Here is a 13,859-nt window from a genome sequence, read left to right as displayed (position 1 = left end):
TAGGAAGACGGCTACTGAGCTGCAGCAAGCTTGGTAATCATATGTCCTTTAAAACAGACGGGCAGCTCTTGCTCAGATGCTCGAGGCCGTCGGTCTTGATGACCTCTCTGAGATTTGCTGGATCCTCGAGGAATTTGAGGCACACCTCCTTAAGCCCAAGGCAATGGTGCTCCACGGCGAACGCCAGGATGACCGCCACGGTTGTCACATTCACAAACCCGGATAGCTTGTCTTCACAAACCAACCTCAGCCTCTCCATTTTATACCTATTTGCTGCTGCGACCAGGTCCGGGAGCATCATCGCCGCAGCTTCTGACCCCTTCATCTCCGGCAACGAGTCGGTGTATATGTAGTGGAGAAAAGCCTCGAAGTCCTGCGCCTCCATGTCTTCGATCTGTACAGAGACTGATGCGCCGTCGTTGGTCGTCGTCAGGCTGGAGAGGGAGAGCTCGGCGTGGAACACCGGTGACCGGGCCATGAGCACACACCTGTGCGCTGCGAAAGTCCTGGTGTCCACCTCGAACGTCACGTCCGCACCCTCCCCAGTCACGAGGAGGCCGCCTAGGTGACGGTGCAGGTCCGACGGTGGCACCACCACTACAGGTGGTTGTGGGATTGCGGCAGTGTCGATGTCCATCGTCTGAATGTCCTTCGTGACCGTCAAATCACACCTAATCGCGAAGCAGTCGTCCTTGAGATGCTCAGATTTCTCCAATCCGTCCCTCTTGATGAAAGTCAAGTGGCCCCAGCTGAAGTCACGGAAGGTTTGCTCGGAACCGAGGGTGTAGCCTGGCACTGGCTTCCCCCCATGGTCAAGCAAGCTAAACGTGTATTTTGCTCTCACGCCTTGGGGGACATTGTGGTCGAGCTTGAGGAAGATGGAGATGTAGTCGGAGCAAGTCGAATTATCGCCGTTGGGGTAGTAGCAGATGTGCCAGCTGTGGCCTCCGACGCGGAACGATCGGGACTGGATGTGGCTGCCGGTCGGGACATCCTTGGTGCGGGAGTAGCCGTCGATCTTCAGCAGGTGCTGGCCGCTCTCGGTGCTGGCGACGATGGCTGAGGCGGACCGCAACGGCTCGCCCCTGCTGCCACCGATGTTGGACGCCGTCATCGGCATGGGAGGAAGGAACGATGACAACTCTCTTCTCTCTCTCCCACGGTCTCTCGAGATCACGGCTTTGGTACTTCAGCTTCTCTTCATGCACCGGCTGCATTATTTCAAGTGCAGAATTAATTTTAGATACACGACGAATCTCATCTTATAACACCTTAATCCGAATCTTAGTATTACTGATTAGAGGCCTCTAAGGCTCTAACGGCACTTTATGGCTTTCTCTTACCAGACATTTTTTTTTTTTGATAAAGGAAGCTTTATTAAATTCCCAAAGCATTACATCAAGATATGATACAAAGCCTTAAAAATATACTTCCAACATCTACCTAACAAAGAGGCACACAACCACAAAAATAAAAGGAGATCGATGCTTATCTATTTTCTTTTCTAAAAAACTACACAATCCACCTCTGTTATTATGTAAAATACATAAAGTAACTCATTAAATTTGCATCTAATTTACCTACCTCTACTATTATGAATGATAATTTAAAATAAACTCCTCAATTTGCATCTAAATACCCAACTATGTCATTACAAAAGATAATTTAAAAATAACTCCCTAGATTTGCATGTAAATTACCCACCTCTACCATTACTAAAGATAATGAAAGGTAACCTCTAAATTTTCTTTTTGATTACCTGTATCTACCATTATGTAATACATGGATAAAAAAGGTGCAATAACTAATGAGATTAAAGTTGAAAGTCAAAATATAAATTTATGATGTCACATAAAGGAATACAACAAGAGATGATATAACTTAAGCTTTGGTATTAATAAAATACATATTGAAGACCCCACATGGGTGCAATACAAATCATGACAACATATATCTTAATATGATTAATTGGAAGCCCCCAACGAAGACTCCACATTAATCCTCTAAAAACTCCTAACCATTAATTGGGTTGACTCAAATCATCTAGAGAATAGCAACCATTTGATCTATCCTGTTTTCTAAAAAAATTACTCACTTTTTCCATTATGAAAAATTATAAATAACCCTCAGAATCTACATCTTAACTACCAACCTCGCCATTATGAAAGATAATTCAAAGTAACACCAAAATTTGCTTTTAAATTATTCACCTCTGTCATTATAAAAGATAATATAACTCATTTAATTTTCGTCTAAATTACCTGCATCTATTGTCATAGAACATAAACTATAATATCCTCAAATCTATGTCTAAATTACCAATATAAGCTATTACAGAAAAGAATAAAAAACCATAAAAATATACTATATATGTTTCTAAATTATCCAATTCTACTACTATTAAATTCAAAGCAAACATAAATGAGATTGTCCCTATGTATACCAAATATACATGCATACATAAGTGATAAATATATAACAATACTGCTATATATAGTTTTTTTATTGAGGAAATTCAAGCATATTGAGTGTTGTGGAAACAATTGTTTATGCTATTGTAGTAACTAAAAGTAGACTCGAGGACCTAGAATCTACTTTTTAATAAATATAATGAATGGAAAATTTTGAATAAAAGATATAATAAGCACTAGATTTTGAACTTAATGTGTGGATGAAAAAAAATTACAACAACTAATAAGATCAAAATTCGAAAGCCAAAATATCAGGTCATGATGTCACAAAAGTGATGCAACAAGAGCTGATATACCTTAAGCTAAGTTTCAACTAAATACATGTTAAAACCCCAAAAAGGTGCAATTCAATGATGAAACACATATATAGTAATTGATAAATTAATCATAATCAAATAAAGATTACAGAGTATCTAAATGGGTATTATGTTAGAAAATAAATTCAAAGAGAGGAAAAGTAACCAATTTTGATTAGTTATATGTACTAAATTTATCCACTTAACTTTCACCACTCATATACAATAAGATTCTAGACCGTGCTGGAGCAAGTTTTTATGGGCTAATTAGTAAAGTAAAGATGTGTGCAGTGCATTCCATCTGTCACTTGCAAAATAATCGGGCCCATTCGCTTGAACTTATCAGCCGGTTTATCAGCTAGAATCTATAGTATTTTTTTGTCACAACAAAACAGCTTCAGCCAGGTTATCAACCGGCTTTAATACCAGCCGAACAGGCCCATCATTAATGATCATATTTAGTTTTTTGTCTGGCTTTATACTTTTCAGAAATGCAAAATATGGTTTCTCACTGAACTAGCTATGTGTCGATTCATTAAATTAAATCCTACTCCTTTTATTTAAAATATGAAACCAAGAGAAAATGCACGGCAGAGTGACTTTGCTATCCCTACTTAACTACATGCATGGAAATATGAAAAACGAAATGCTAGTGAGAGCAATGATTTCTTATTTGCATATCTATTGACTACGTACTTGATCTATCCTTCAGAAGCCGGTTTTATAGGATTTGGTTATGGTGGCCTCGCGACAATTGATGCGGCCATGCAGGTGGTGGCACATGGACGGTGGTCTAGTCTATAGATTGATGGTGGCTAGAGTGTATGTGATCACTTTCGTAATACATGCTATGTGCTACTCAGGCAAAGGGAGCTTTTTCTAAGACTTGTATCAACTAGATGTATTATTTTTGAAAAAAAAAATCACTAAAGTCTTCCTTTATATAAAAAAAATGAATGCAAAGTCTGCATATATTATACATAAATATGGACTAATCAAAAGGGTGCAAATAAATAAATTTACACCCGTGCCCTCCATATTTTTAAATCATTGAAGAAATTTATGTACCTTATAAAAATAATGAGTCCTTTTACTGTCCTTCAAGAGGTTACCGAAGGTACTATTATACCTAGACAACAGAAAATATAGTACTTGAGGTACCAAGATTTAATTTGGCACCTCATGGACTCTTTTAATTTGAGAAGGTCCTTAAAAAGGCGCACAAAGAAGTGGAAGGAGACAAAGGAGATCAGTAGAAAGTTTTACTATTCGAGTAAAAATAATCATCTGGTGACGGAAGAATACGACATATGAGCGGTATGCGAGCGAGCTTTGTGAAGATGATTGACAACACAGGGCCCACAAGATTAAGGGCCCCATGTTTTATCTTATTATGTTGGCACTCAACTTATTACTATAAACTCCTTAGTGTCATCTTCGGGGTGTAATTTAGACCACAATTTTCTATCAAAATGTAGTTATAATGTCTAATAAATGTATGCGAAAATGTTGTTCAAGAAAAATCTATTCATATGATTTTTATGTCTCTAAACTAAATATTTTGAGAGCTATATGTGGTCATATCTTTACACAAGTTCCAAAGTTTAACTGGATTTTAGTCAAAGTGTCATATCTTTATGATCGGGAGGAGTACCGCTTTTCTACTTGAATTAGATTAACACGCCAAGAATGAGCAGTGAAGGAACTTGTGTGAAGCTTCCGTAGTTCTCTCTAGTTTCCTCCGTCATATCCTATTTTTATGGTATTTCATGGCTTCAATTTAAGTACACCATTACGTGTTTTATAATAATAGTGGGGTGTTTCTTAGGGCATGTTTGGATACACATAGCTAATTACTAGTTGGACTAAAAAATAGCCTAAATTAACTATAGTTGGCTAGCTAGTTGTCTAACAACTAGTTGAAGACTTACTGCCTATTAGCCCTCCTGTTTAGATACACTAGAGCTAATTTGAGCTTTAGCTCATAGTATCCAAACATGCGGTTAGTCATTCTATTTTTGTTAGTTTTTTCACAACATAAAGATTACTAATAGACTTGGCATTTAATGGTTGTCTTTTGCTTTAGTTCTATGAAGCAGCTGCTATGTTTAGCAATTTTCCACTGTTTGTTGGCATTTCCAAACAGCCTATGGCTATTTTGTAATTTGTAACAATGTCTAGTTGAGTGCAAGCCTATACAGAGAACAGAATAAAGAGTATATTGTTTTCTAAAAATAAAGATCTTATTGGGAACACAAAGATTTCATAAATTAATTGAACTTTTTGTTCTCCAGACGGGAATGTTGGCTAAGCAATCCCGTTTCTCTAAAGTAGAACAAAGTTCGTGTGCTCCTTCCAATTTAGTTGTTCCTTTCTTGACATCTGTTCGTCGTTTGTCAATTTTACAGTGTAGTGGCGTATCCACAGTGATCATACTGAAAGATCAATTGCAGTAAATGAAAGGACTCCAACCAATGTCTTTCGTAAAAGCTAAAAAAAGGGACTCCAACCATAAATTTGAGTTTGCTCAAGGTCACTCAGTGCTACCAATAATACGACGGATAAGATTGAAGAAGATTTGGCATCAGTGGATGGAATTTCATCATGCACATTTGACCGAGTATATATATGAGCAAGAGAGACAACTGAACACACCTGAGTCACCGAATTAGCTTATAGAGGTGATGCAGATTGCAGATCGATTTTGTTGAATTTGGAGATGACTTGGCGTGTGCTTTGCCGTGGCATGGTTGTGAGAGGAAAGCGACACAAGCATATTTATAACCGAGTCAGGTAAAATAAACAAGGCGTCATGGAAGGATTATTATAATTTGTCGCAAACATAAATAAGACAGCTAACTTTTTGTTGCAGCATGGGTGGTGGTGCCATGTTTTGTGGAGCGGTGCGTGTTGAAGCCCTAATCTGTTATTATAATAAAATTATTTGGAGATACAGACGTTGCAACTATTTTCTCTAAATCTAGCCAAACTTAAGATTTTTTTTTAGGGGAACAAACTTAAGAAAATTTGACAGACACAAATACCATAGCAACATTTATTTTGAGACGGAGGGAATACCTACAAAACATCACCTATGCAATCTTCCTAAACCACGACCTCTGCAATCCTTTATTCCTGGCTTGGATAACTCCGGTTCTCGTTATGCCAACTTCAACTTGGGAATTCAGCTAAGTCGGATGCCTTCTTATCAGTGGTTGAAGCAAGGCGCAAGTCACCATAAGCCTCTTTGGGACGTTTGTTATGTTTTTCTTTTTGAGGTACTTTTGTTTCCTCCCCTCCAAAATAATAACGACCACTGAGGACCACTCGCGCAGGACGTGCTTGCGAGTCGTGCCGAGGTCCGACACACACGTTCCCAAGAAAGTAGACAGGGCAGGGTGGCAGTGACACGAGCTTTCCTCGCTCTTCTCCTTCGCCAGAAATTTCCATCCTCATATCGTTGTCTTCATGTCGTTTTGGTCGCTTCTGGCACATGTTCAATAATTCCTCATTGTAACGTATTCAAAACTGAATTTGCAACATGATTGGGCCAAGACCGGCATGGCAATTTTGCAGCCGCAAAAGAACATTTTTTTCTGAATGAGTACTAGATCACCGAATCAAGTGTCTACTGCATCAGAATTCATCTTTGCCCCACCAGAAAAGTTAGCATCAGAATTCTTGTGACAAACACCACCAGCCATTGTACATCCATCCACAAGAACTAAATACAGAAAGATCAAGTATTTGCAGCACAGACAGGAGGGTCTGCTGCTCTCTGAGACATAACACAATCAGAACAAAGCTTTACATCAGTATACCGTGCTTTGGCCGCCAATCGCCTAGAATTGGTTTGGCAACACCTACTCAATTTCCTCTGACTACAGGAAGAACTGAAGCTGGGGGTGTTGAAACTCTTCTGCACTGCAGACAAAATCATGCTTCAATTTCTCAACTATCTCTACCTGTAAGGCAACTCTCCTGCAGGGAGCTCCCAGTTGTCATTCCCCTCATCATCAGAGGCCTGCTCCTTCGCCCCCTGATCATCACTGAAAGGGTATGAGCCCTTGAATCGCCTGCAGCAGAGTGACTGGGCTCAGTTAGCAGGAGTCAGGAGTTTCTTATATTGTTGCTATAACTCAAATGAAGTGGATGAACTTGACAACTCAAATGAACTGGATGAACTTTGGAATGACCAAAAACAATTCTCTCTTTCAGAAAGGGGAGAACTCCTTGATGTCAGATTTTGCTAAATTCAGCATAAAGCTTGCTGAAACTTTGGAATGGCCAAAAAACAAACATGTCTTCAGAAAGGGGAGATGCCCTTGATGCTAGTTTTGCAAAATTCAGCATAAAACTTCCTGAAACTTTGGAATGGAAAAAACAAACATGACTTCAGAAAGGGGAGATGCCCTTGATGCTAGATTTTTGCAAAATTCAGCATAAAGCTTGCTGAATGTTGCAAACAATGGGTATTTGATTAACCATTTCCTTGCAGTTGAACATGCCAGGGGATGCGCACTCGTGTATTCATGATGAAGAATAACACCTCACTTTTCAAAACCTGAACAAGAATTATACCAGTGCAAGATATGATGATGATGGTACACAAAACAGCATAAATACCAGACAAAAACTGGATCATGAATGGACCATTTCACATGCGCAGCTATTTCCATTCAGAAAATGATCGGTGCTGGGATGCTAATGTCTGTAGAACTAGCTGTCCCACCTTCAGGATCATGAATGTCAGCAGTAAAATGGTTGGCAACTTGGCATGCAATGTTTATGAATTTGGCAATCAAACTATTGCTGTCAGATATTCGATCACATAGCATCCTAATGTAGTGCTTAATGTAAAACAACTTGCACATAGGACATGTACATTAAATCAGTCACTAACTCTAGCAGTTTAGTCTAAAACTAAGCTCAAAGGGCATCAAATCAGTAATCATATCATTTACTGTAGCCCATAGTAAAATTGTAAGCCAAATAATACAGGCACAACGCCTGAATCGAGAAAAAGAAAATTGTAAGACAAATAACACAGGATGAGAGACCACATCATTCATCCTATACGCACGAATCGACAAAACATATCGATGAAGAACGCACCTCCGGCGGAACCTCCGCGCCGCCGACCGCGCCTTGCGCTTGCGCTTGTCCCGCGCGTCCTCGTGCCTCCGCCGCCGCCTGATCTCCTCCATGACGCCCGCGCGGGACACCTGCCAGTTGAACCGCCGCAGGATCTCCTCCCCGTCCACGTCCTCGTCGCCCGCGTCCACCTTCGCGTTGTGGTACTTGGGGTTGGCCGCCGGCACTAGCGACAGCTGGGAGGGGGCGGAGAGGGCGAGGGTGGTGGCGGGGAGCGGCCGCCGCGGGAAGGAAACGAAGGTGGCGTTGGAGGTGGGTTGGAGGAGGGGAGGTGCACGCGACGACGAGACGGCTGCGGCCGCGTAGGTGGTGGTGGCGGCGGCCATGGTGGTGGTGGCGGCCGGCGAAGACGGATCGGAATAGAGAGGCCTCGACAGAACGAACCCACCCACTGGCCACTGTTTGTAGAACGACCTGGTTGATGGGCCTGATGGGCTTTCTCTTAAAGGATTTAGCCCACGGATCAGCCCAGTGCGGCTGAAATCTGCAGGCCGGATAGTGTTCGACGGGCACTGCGATTCCCTCCTGAAGTGATATTGAATTAGTGATACGTGCTCTTGCTCCACGTTATTTATGCACCGATGGATCCAAAACGCTTTGCAAAGGTTACTTTGATTAACCGCCGTGCAATAATGCTCTTCGAGTTATCCAAAAAAAATGCTCTTCGGTTGTATCTATTAATTTTGCTTATACTCCAACTTACACGAAGATTATCGCAGAAACGGCTACAAACCTAGTGATTATAAGAGTCTTAGGGGTGTTTGGCGCAGCTTCTCCTGAGGAGAGCCAGAGTCGTTTTGGAGAAGCCACAATTTGTGGCTCCTCCAAAATGACTCTGGCTCCTCTGCTTTTACTGAAAATGGCTTCCCTTAGGAAAATAATTGGCAGGGCTCCTTCGGAGGAGCCAGAGCCGGAGCTGGTGAGGAGTCCTGCCAAACAGGGCCTAAGTAGCACCTATATCCTGGTTTTGAGTGCCTATGGGAGCAAATATTTTATGATGTAACAGTGTTGTGCTTTCAATGATAGATGGTGTTCCCGTCGATAGCGAGACGTCTATGGTAACTTCATCAATCTTAAGGATTTTCCGGTCCAGTCATCGAAGGGGTAGGGTTTATGTGAATACGTTCATAGGGGTGCGTGTGTGTGCTTATGAGTGTCTACGTTGTACTGTGTAATCGCAAGAAAGTTATTTGAACGGTAATGCTACTTACCTGACGTATGGATGCATCAGACGTAGGCCAACATCTCATTAAAGCAGCCCACCGCTCACCTTCCCTCACAAAGTCTTATCCATTCGCTTGCGTCCTGTGGCACTCCTAACCTCTATCTCCATCTCTGTTCCCCTCTTCACTACCAGCAGCTGTGGTACCCTCCCCCGTCATCGATAGATCAGTGTCATCGAGGCATCGCTTAAGCGCCAAGGCGCTGCACACACGACGCCACAACAGATAAGTTGCCTTAGATTCCACACTAGTGAGTGGGAGAGCGAGAGGGAGAGAGGGAGATAAGGTGTAATCTTCATCATTTGGAACATGTAGTTTACCGTGCGAAGATACCTGGTGCACAATAGACCAACCCTTAAGATGGTCTTTATCTTGGCACGCGTATGGCGTATGATACACCTGCACGGCCTGTTGAGCCACAATATAGACATCTTTTCCTTTATAGATGGAATCATGCCTAATCTCGACTAGCCCAAGATGAGGGGTCCGTCTCGTTCGTCCAGGATCAAACCAGTGGCACTTGAATATGACAGGAGTAAGAGGTACCCGGCCCTCATATTCAAGTTCATAGATCTCCTCAATTATTCCGTAGTATTCGACGCCATTAGTGCCTGGCGTAAAAACTTGGCTGTTGGTGGTTTTCCGACCGGGCCGAGTTTGCTCGTGTCTTGACGTGTGGAAGCGATATCCGTTCACGTCATAACCGGTATATGACTTCACCCTTAACTTGAAGCCGTTTGCAACCTGTCTCAACTCATCACTCATGGACGCATTGGTTTGTGCCTGCAAGCTCAAGCATGATACATCGTTATACTATTGGAACGTACGAGCTACTAAGGAATATCGACGAATGTACGACCTTTTGTTTGAACCAAGAAATGAAATCAGGCCTCCCAGCTCCCGCACCCTCTGAAAGAAGGGTATCATGTTCGTGCGGGGTAGGATCCCTTGATTGATGCCACTCTTGACGAACAAATTCCCTGTACCAAAGAGAATCAATGGGGTTCAATACAGAATAGTGACGTCGTATTGAAACAAGTTCGTTGAGAACTTACTTAATGAATGGCGCAACCTCGACAAGGTTGGTGAACACATATAGCGAGATTCTGCGCCACTCTTCTGGATCCAATCTCTTGGGGGTCGATCCACTTGCGCTACCTAGTTGGCATTTGAAAAGGCTGAGGGTCGATTCAACTTCGCCAGCATTGTAACGAGGGAGTGGATTATGCTTGCTAGGAAGGTTCAGCTTATAGTAGGATGTCGTGAAGTTTGCAACCTCCTCCTGAATGCTTGCCTCTGCAATGGAAGCCTCAATTCTAGCTTTATTTGTACATCTCTTGCGAAGAGTCTTTAGACATCGCTCGATTGGATAGCACCAACGGGTCTGCACGGGCCCCCCCAACCATGCCTTGGTCGGGAGGTGCACAATCAGATGCTGCATCGGCAAGAAGAAGCCGGGTGGAAAGATCTTCTCAAGCTCACAGACCAACTCAGGTGCCATAGTTTCCAATTCTGTAATGATGGTCGAAGATAGCTCCTTGGCACAAAGTTGGCAAAAGAAGTAGCTCAACTTTGCCAGCACTAGCCAGACATGCTCAGGGACATAGCCTCGAACCATCGACGGAAGTATCCGCTCAATCCATATGTGGTAGTCATGACTCTTCATCCCGTTGACTCGTAGAGTCTTTAAGTTCACCCCCCTGCTCAGATTCGCTGCATACCCATCAGGGTACATTAAATTCTTGATCCATCGAAGTACTTCCCTCCTTTGATCGATTTTCAAGACATAGGGGCCCTAGGCCTTCTCCCCTGCTTTCCTGTTGCAGGAGGCCGCATCTCTAGGTTTGGCCTATCGCATAACGTCGCCAGGTCCACTCTAGCCTTAGGGTTGTCCTTAGACTTGTAAGTGTCCATGAGCGTTGCCCAAAGTGCCTCGGCAATATTCTTTTCAGTGTGCATGACATCAATGTTATGGGGCAGTAGGAGGTCATCGAAATAGGGGAGCCTCGTCAAGCCGGACTTATGAGTCCACATATGTTGCTCACCATATCCCACAAAACCACCATCTTCGTTGGGCACGAGAGCATCTATCTGAGCACGAACCTCCGCCCCAGTCCTCAAGCGCGGTCTAGGGTCTGTCACTTTGACACCTTTCATAAAGCTCTTGACGTCTTCTCTGAATGGATGGTCAAGAGGGAGGAATTGACGATGTTTGTCGAACGACGAATACTTGCCACCCTTCTTCAACCATATGAACCTCACAGCTTCCTTGCATATTGGGCATGGGAACTTCCCCTGAACACACTAGGCGCACATTAACCCATACGCCAGGAAGTCGTGTAGGGAGTAGTGGTACCAGACGTGCATTTTGAAGCTAGTCTTCGTAGCTCGATCGTATGTCCACACCCCTTTGACCCAAGCATAGATCAACTCATCTATCACAGGCTCCATGAAGACACCCATATTACTCCCTGGGTGTCCAGGGATTATCAATGACAGGAACACGGTATGCCGTTGAAAGGAGACGCCGGGGGGGGAGATTCAGGGGGATGACGAACACGGGCCAACATGTGTATGGTGCAGCCATCATGCCATATGGATTGAACCCATCTATTGCCAGCGTGACACGTACATTACGAGCCTCCTTTGCTTTGAGAGGATGCCGCAAATTGAAGTACTTCCATGCATCAACATCGGATGGATGTACCATCTTCTTAGGATTGTACCGTGTGCCGTTTTTGTGCCATGTCATCTGTTTCGTGGATTCCTTGGTCATGAATAGCCATTGGAGCCTCGGCAGGAACGGAAAGTGTCATAGGACTCTCATGGGGATCTTAAGCTGCCTCTTCTGGCCATCGCCTGAGTCTACCTCCACGTACCAGGAGGATTTACACTTCGGGCAGTACTTTGCATCCGCGTGTTCTTTCCTAAATAGGACGCACCCCTTCGGACACACATGTATCTTGTCATACGGCATCTTAAGTGCAAGAAGGAGCTTCTCTGACTCATACAAGTTCTTCGGCATAATGTGTCTTCAGTAGCATATCGCTCCACACGACCACCATCTTGTCAAAGCCTTCTTGACTTAGGTTTAACTCGACCTTCAACCCCATTATGCGACCAATGGCATCCAACTGAGAAACATTAGTATGATCGTGAAGGGGTCTCTGTGCCGAGTCCAACATTAGGTAGAAGGCATCTGCGGCAGCCTCCATCTCCTCGTTGTCACGTCCTTCAGCGAACTGAGCTTGGTGCGTGTCATCCAGCATGTCTGCTACCCCAGCATCATCATCAAAAGCCTCGAGCCATGGTCTCACCACCTCCTCCCTGATACGATCGGCTTCACCATGGTGGATCCACCGGTGGTAGCCCAAAGTAAATCCAAACTTCACAATATGTTTACCCATGGTTAACCTATCTTTCCTTCTTCTATTGTCACAACCGCTGCATGGACAAACCACTAGAGAATAGCCTCCAGCACTCTCGCCAAATGCATGCTATAAGAATTCGTCGACCTTGACTATAAACAGCAAGTCGTAATCGTGCTCGTCTCTCCGGAGCGTGTACATCCACTCACGGTCCTCCATCCTTTAACAGATGTATCAACACATATGAGTCACCATCAATTGCATCTATGCGGTGTCCCTACTCTCTAATAGGTGAGGATAGGTCCTAATCCCACCCGCGGATCCGTAGATGAGGTTAGTTTCCATGCTCCGCTCATATCCGAGACGGAATTTCGGCGGCACCTCCCCGTTGTTCTCCTGATACACGTCCTACAAGGGAGAGTGTGTATCCAGAGAACAACAGGGGGGTGATGCCGAAACACCGTCTCAGACCAGAGTGGACCATGGAAACTAACCCATCTACGCATCCGCGGGCTGTCCAAAAAACGTGGATAATCCAAAACAGAAATGCTCGTAGATATGCAAAGACCTGCATAACTCCGACCGTATCTCTTTCGGACGGGAGACGCCTAACTAGGATCAGTGACCTAAGACCATGATACGGATAGAGGGGTTATACCTAGGGTGCCGGTGAGGTTAGGCTAGCGGGGCTGTGGCGAGTCGGTGCAGTGGCGCCGCGACGCGGTGTAGGACCCGCAACGCTGATGAAGACAATTGGGGTCACCGAGGTCCCTCTGCCGGGGCCTCCTCCTGCATAAAAAGGCAATACATTAGTGACAATTGAAAATTTTGGCAGAACCTCCCCTGCACGGGGAGGTTTCAAAAACCTGCAAAAAAGATCGGCACGAAGGCCAACATCCACAAACAACGGCTCGATGGCCGAAAACCACATACAACAACTATTACTACTAACAAGGGCTCGATGGCCGACATCCATTGCATGATTTGAATAGAAAGGGAAGGGCGAACCTAGTGTGCTCGTCGACGGTGGGCGGAGTCGGGAGTGGGGCGCCGAGGGCACGGCACCGCCGTTAACGAGGCGTGGACAGCGGTCGGGGCTCCTCCTCCCTTCTTCCTCCTCCCTTCTTCCTCCTCCCTTCTCCTCTCCACCTCCCTTCTCCTTCTTCCTCCTCCCTTTTCCTCTCCTCCCTCCCTTCTTCCTTCTTCCTTCTTCCTCCTCCCTTCTCCCTTCTTCCTCCTCTTCTCTTCCTCCTCTTCTCCCCTTCCCTTCTCTCCCTCCTCCCGTGCTCCTCCTACCTCCCCTGCTCCTACGGGCGGCGCGGCCAGGGAAGGGACGGCCGGGACACG

The 13,859-nt window shown here is 44.4% G+C and overlaps 2 protein-coding genes across 2 annotated transcripts; both read right to left on the bottom strand.

The window, feature by feature from the left end:
* Positions 1-37: 37 nt before the first annotated feature.
* On the bottom strand, positions 38-1,120 carry LOC136499417 (BTB/POZ and MATH domain-containing protein 1-like). Its single transcript, XM_066495080.1, has one exon. The coding sequence runs from the start codon at positions 1,118-1,120 to the stop codon at positions 38-40; it is 1,083 nt and encodes a 360-aa protein (XP_066351177.1).
* Positions 1,121-6,394: 5,274 nt separating this feature from the next.
* On the bottom strand, positions 6,395-8,290 carry LOC136500974 (small ribosomal subunit protein bS21c-like). The gene is made up of 2 exons (XM_066496459.1): positions 7,883-8,290; positions 6,395-6,843 (listed from the first exon to the last, which is right to left on the bottom strand). The coding sequence occupies exons 1-2, from the start codon at positions 8,245-8,247 to the stop codon at positions 6,729-6,731; spliced, it is 480 nt and encodes a 159-aa protein (XP_066352556.1). The 5' UTR covers positions 8,248-8,290; the 3' UTR covers positions 6,395-6,728.
* Positions 8,291-13,859: the final 5,569 nt, after the last annotated feature.

The sequence above is a fragment of the Miscanthus floridulus genome, chromosome 13 (assembly GCF_019320115.1).
Source record: "Miscanthus floridulus cultivar M001 chromosome 13, ASM1932011v1, whole genome shotgun sequence".
Taxonomy (NCBI): domain Eukaryota; kingdom Viridiplantae; phylum Streptophyta; class Magnoliopsida; order Poales; family Poaceae; genus Miscanthus; species Miscanthus floridulus.
The sequence above is the reverse complement of the archived record's forward strand: the minus strand, read 5'-3'. Positions and strand labels throughout refer to the sequence as shown.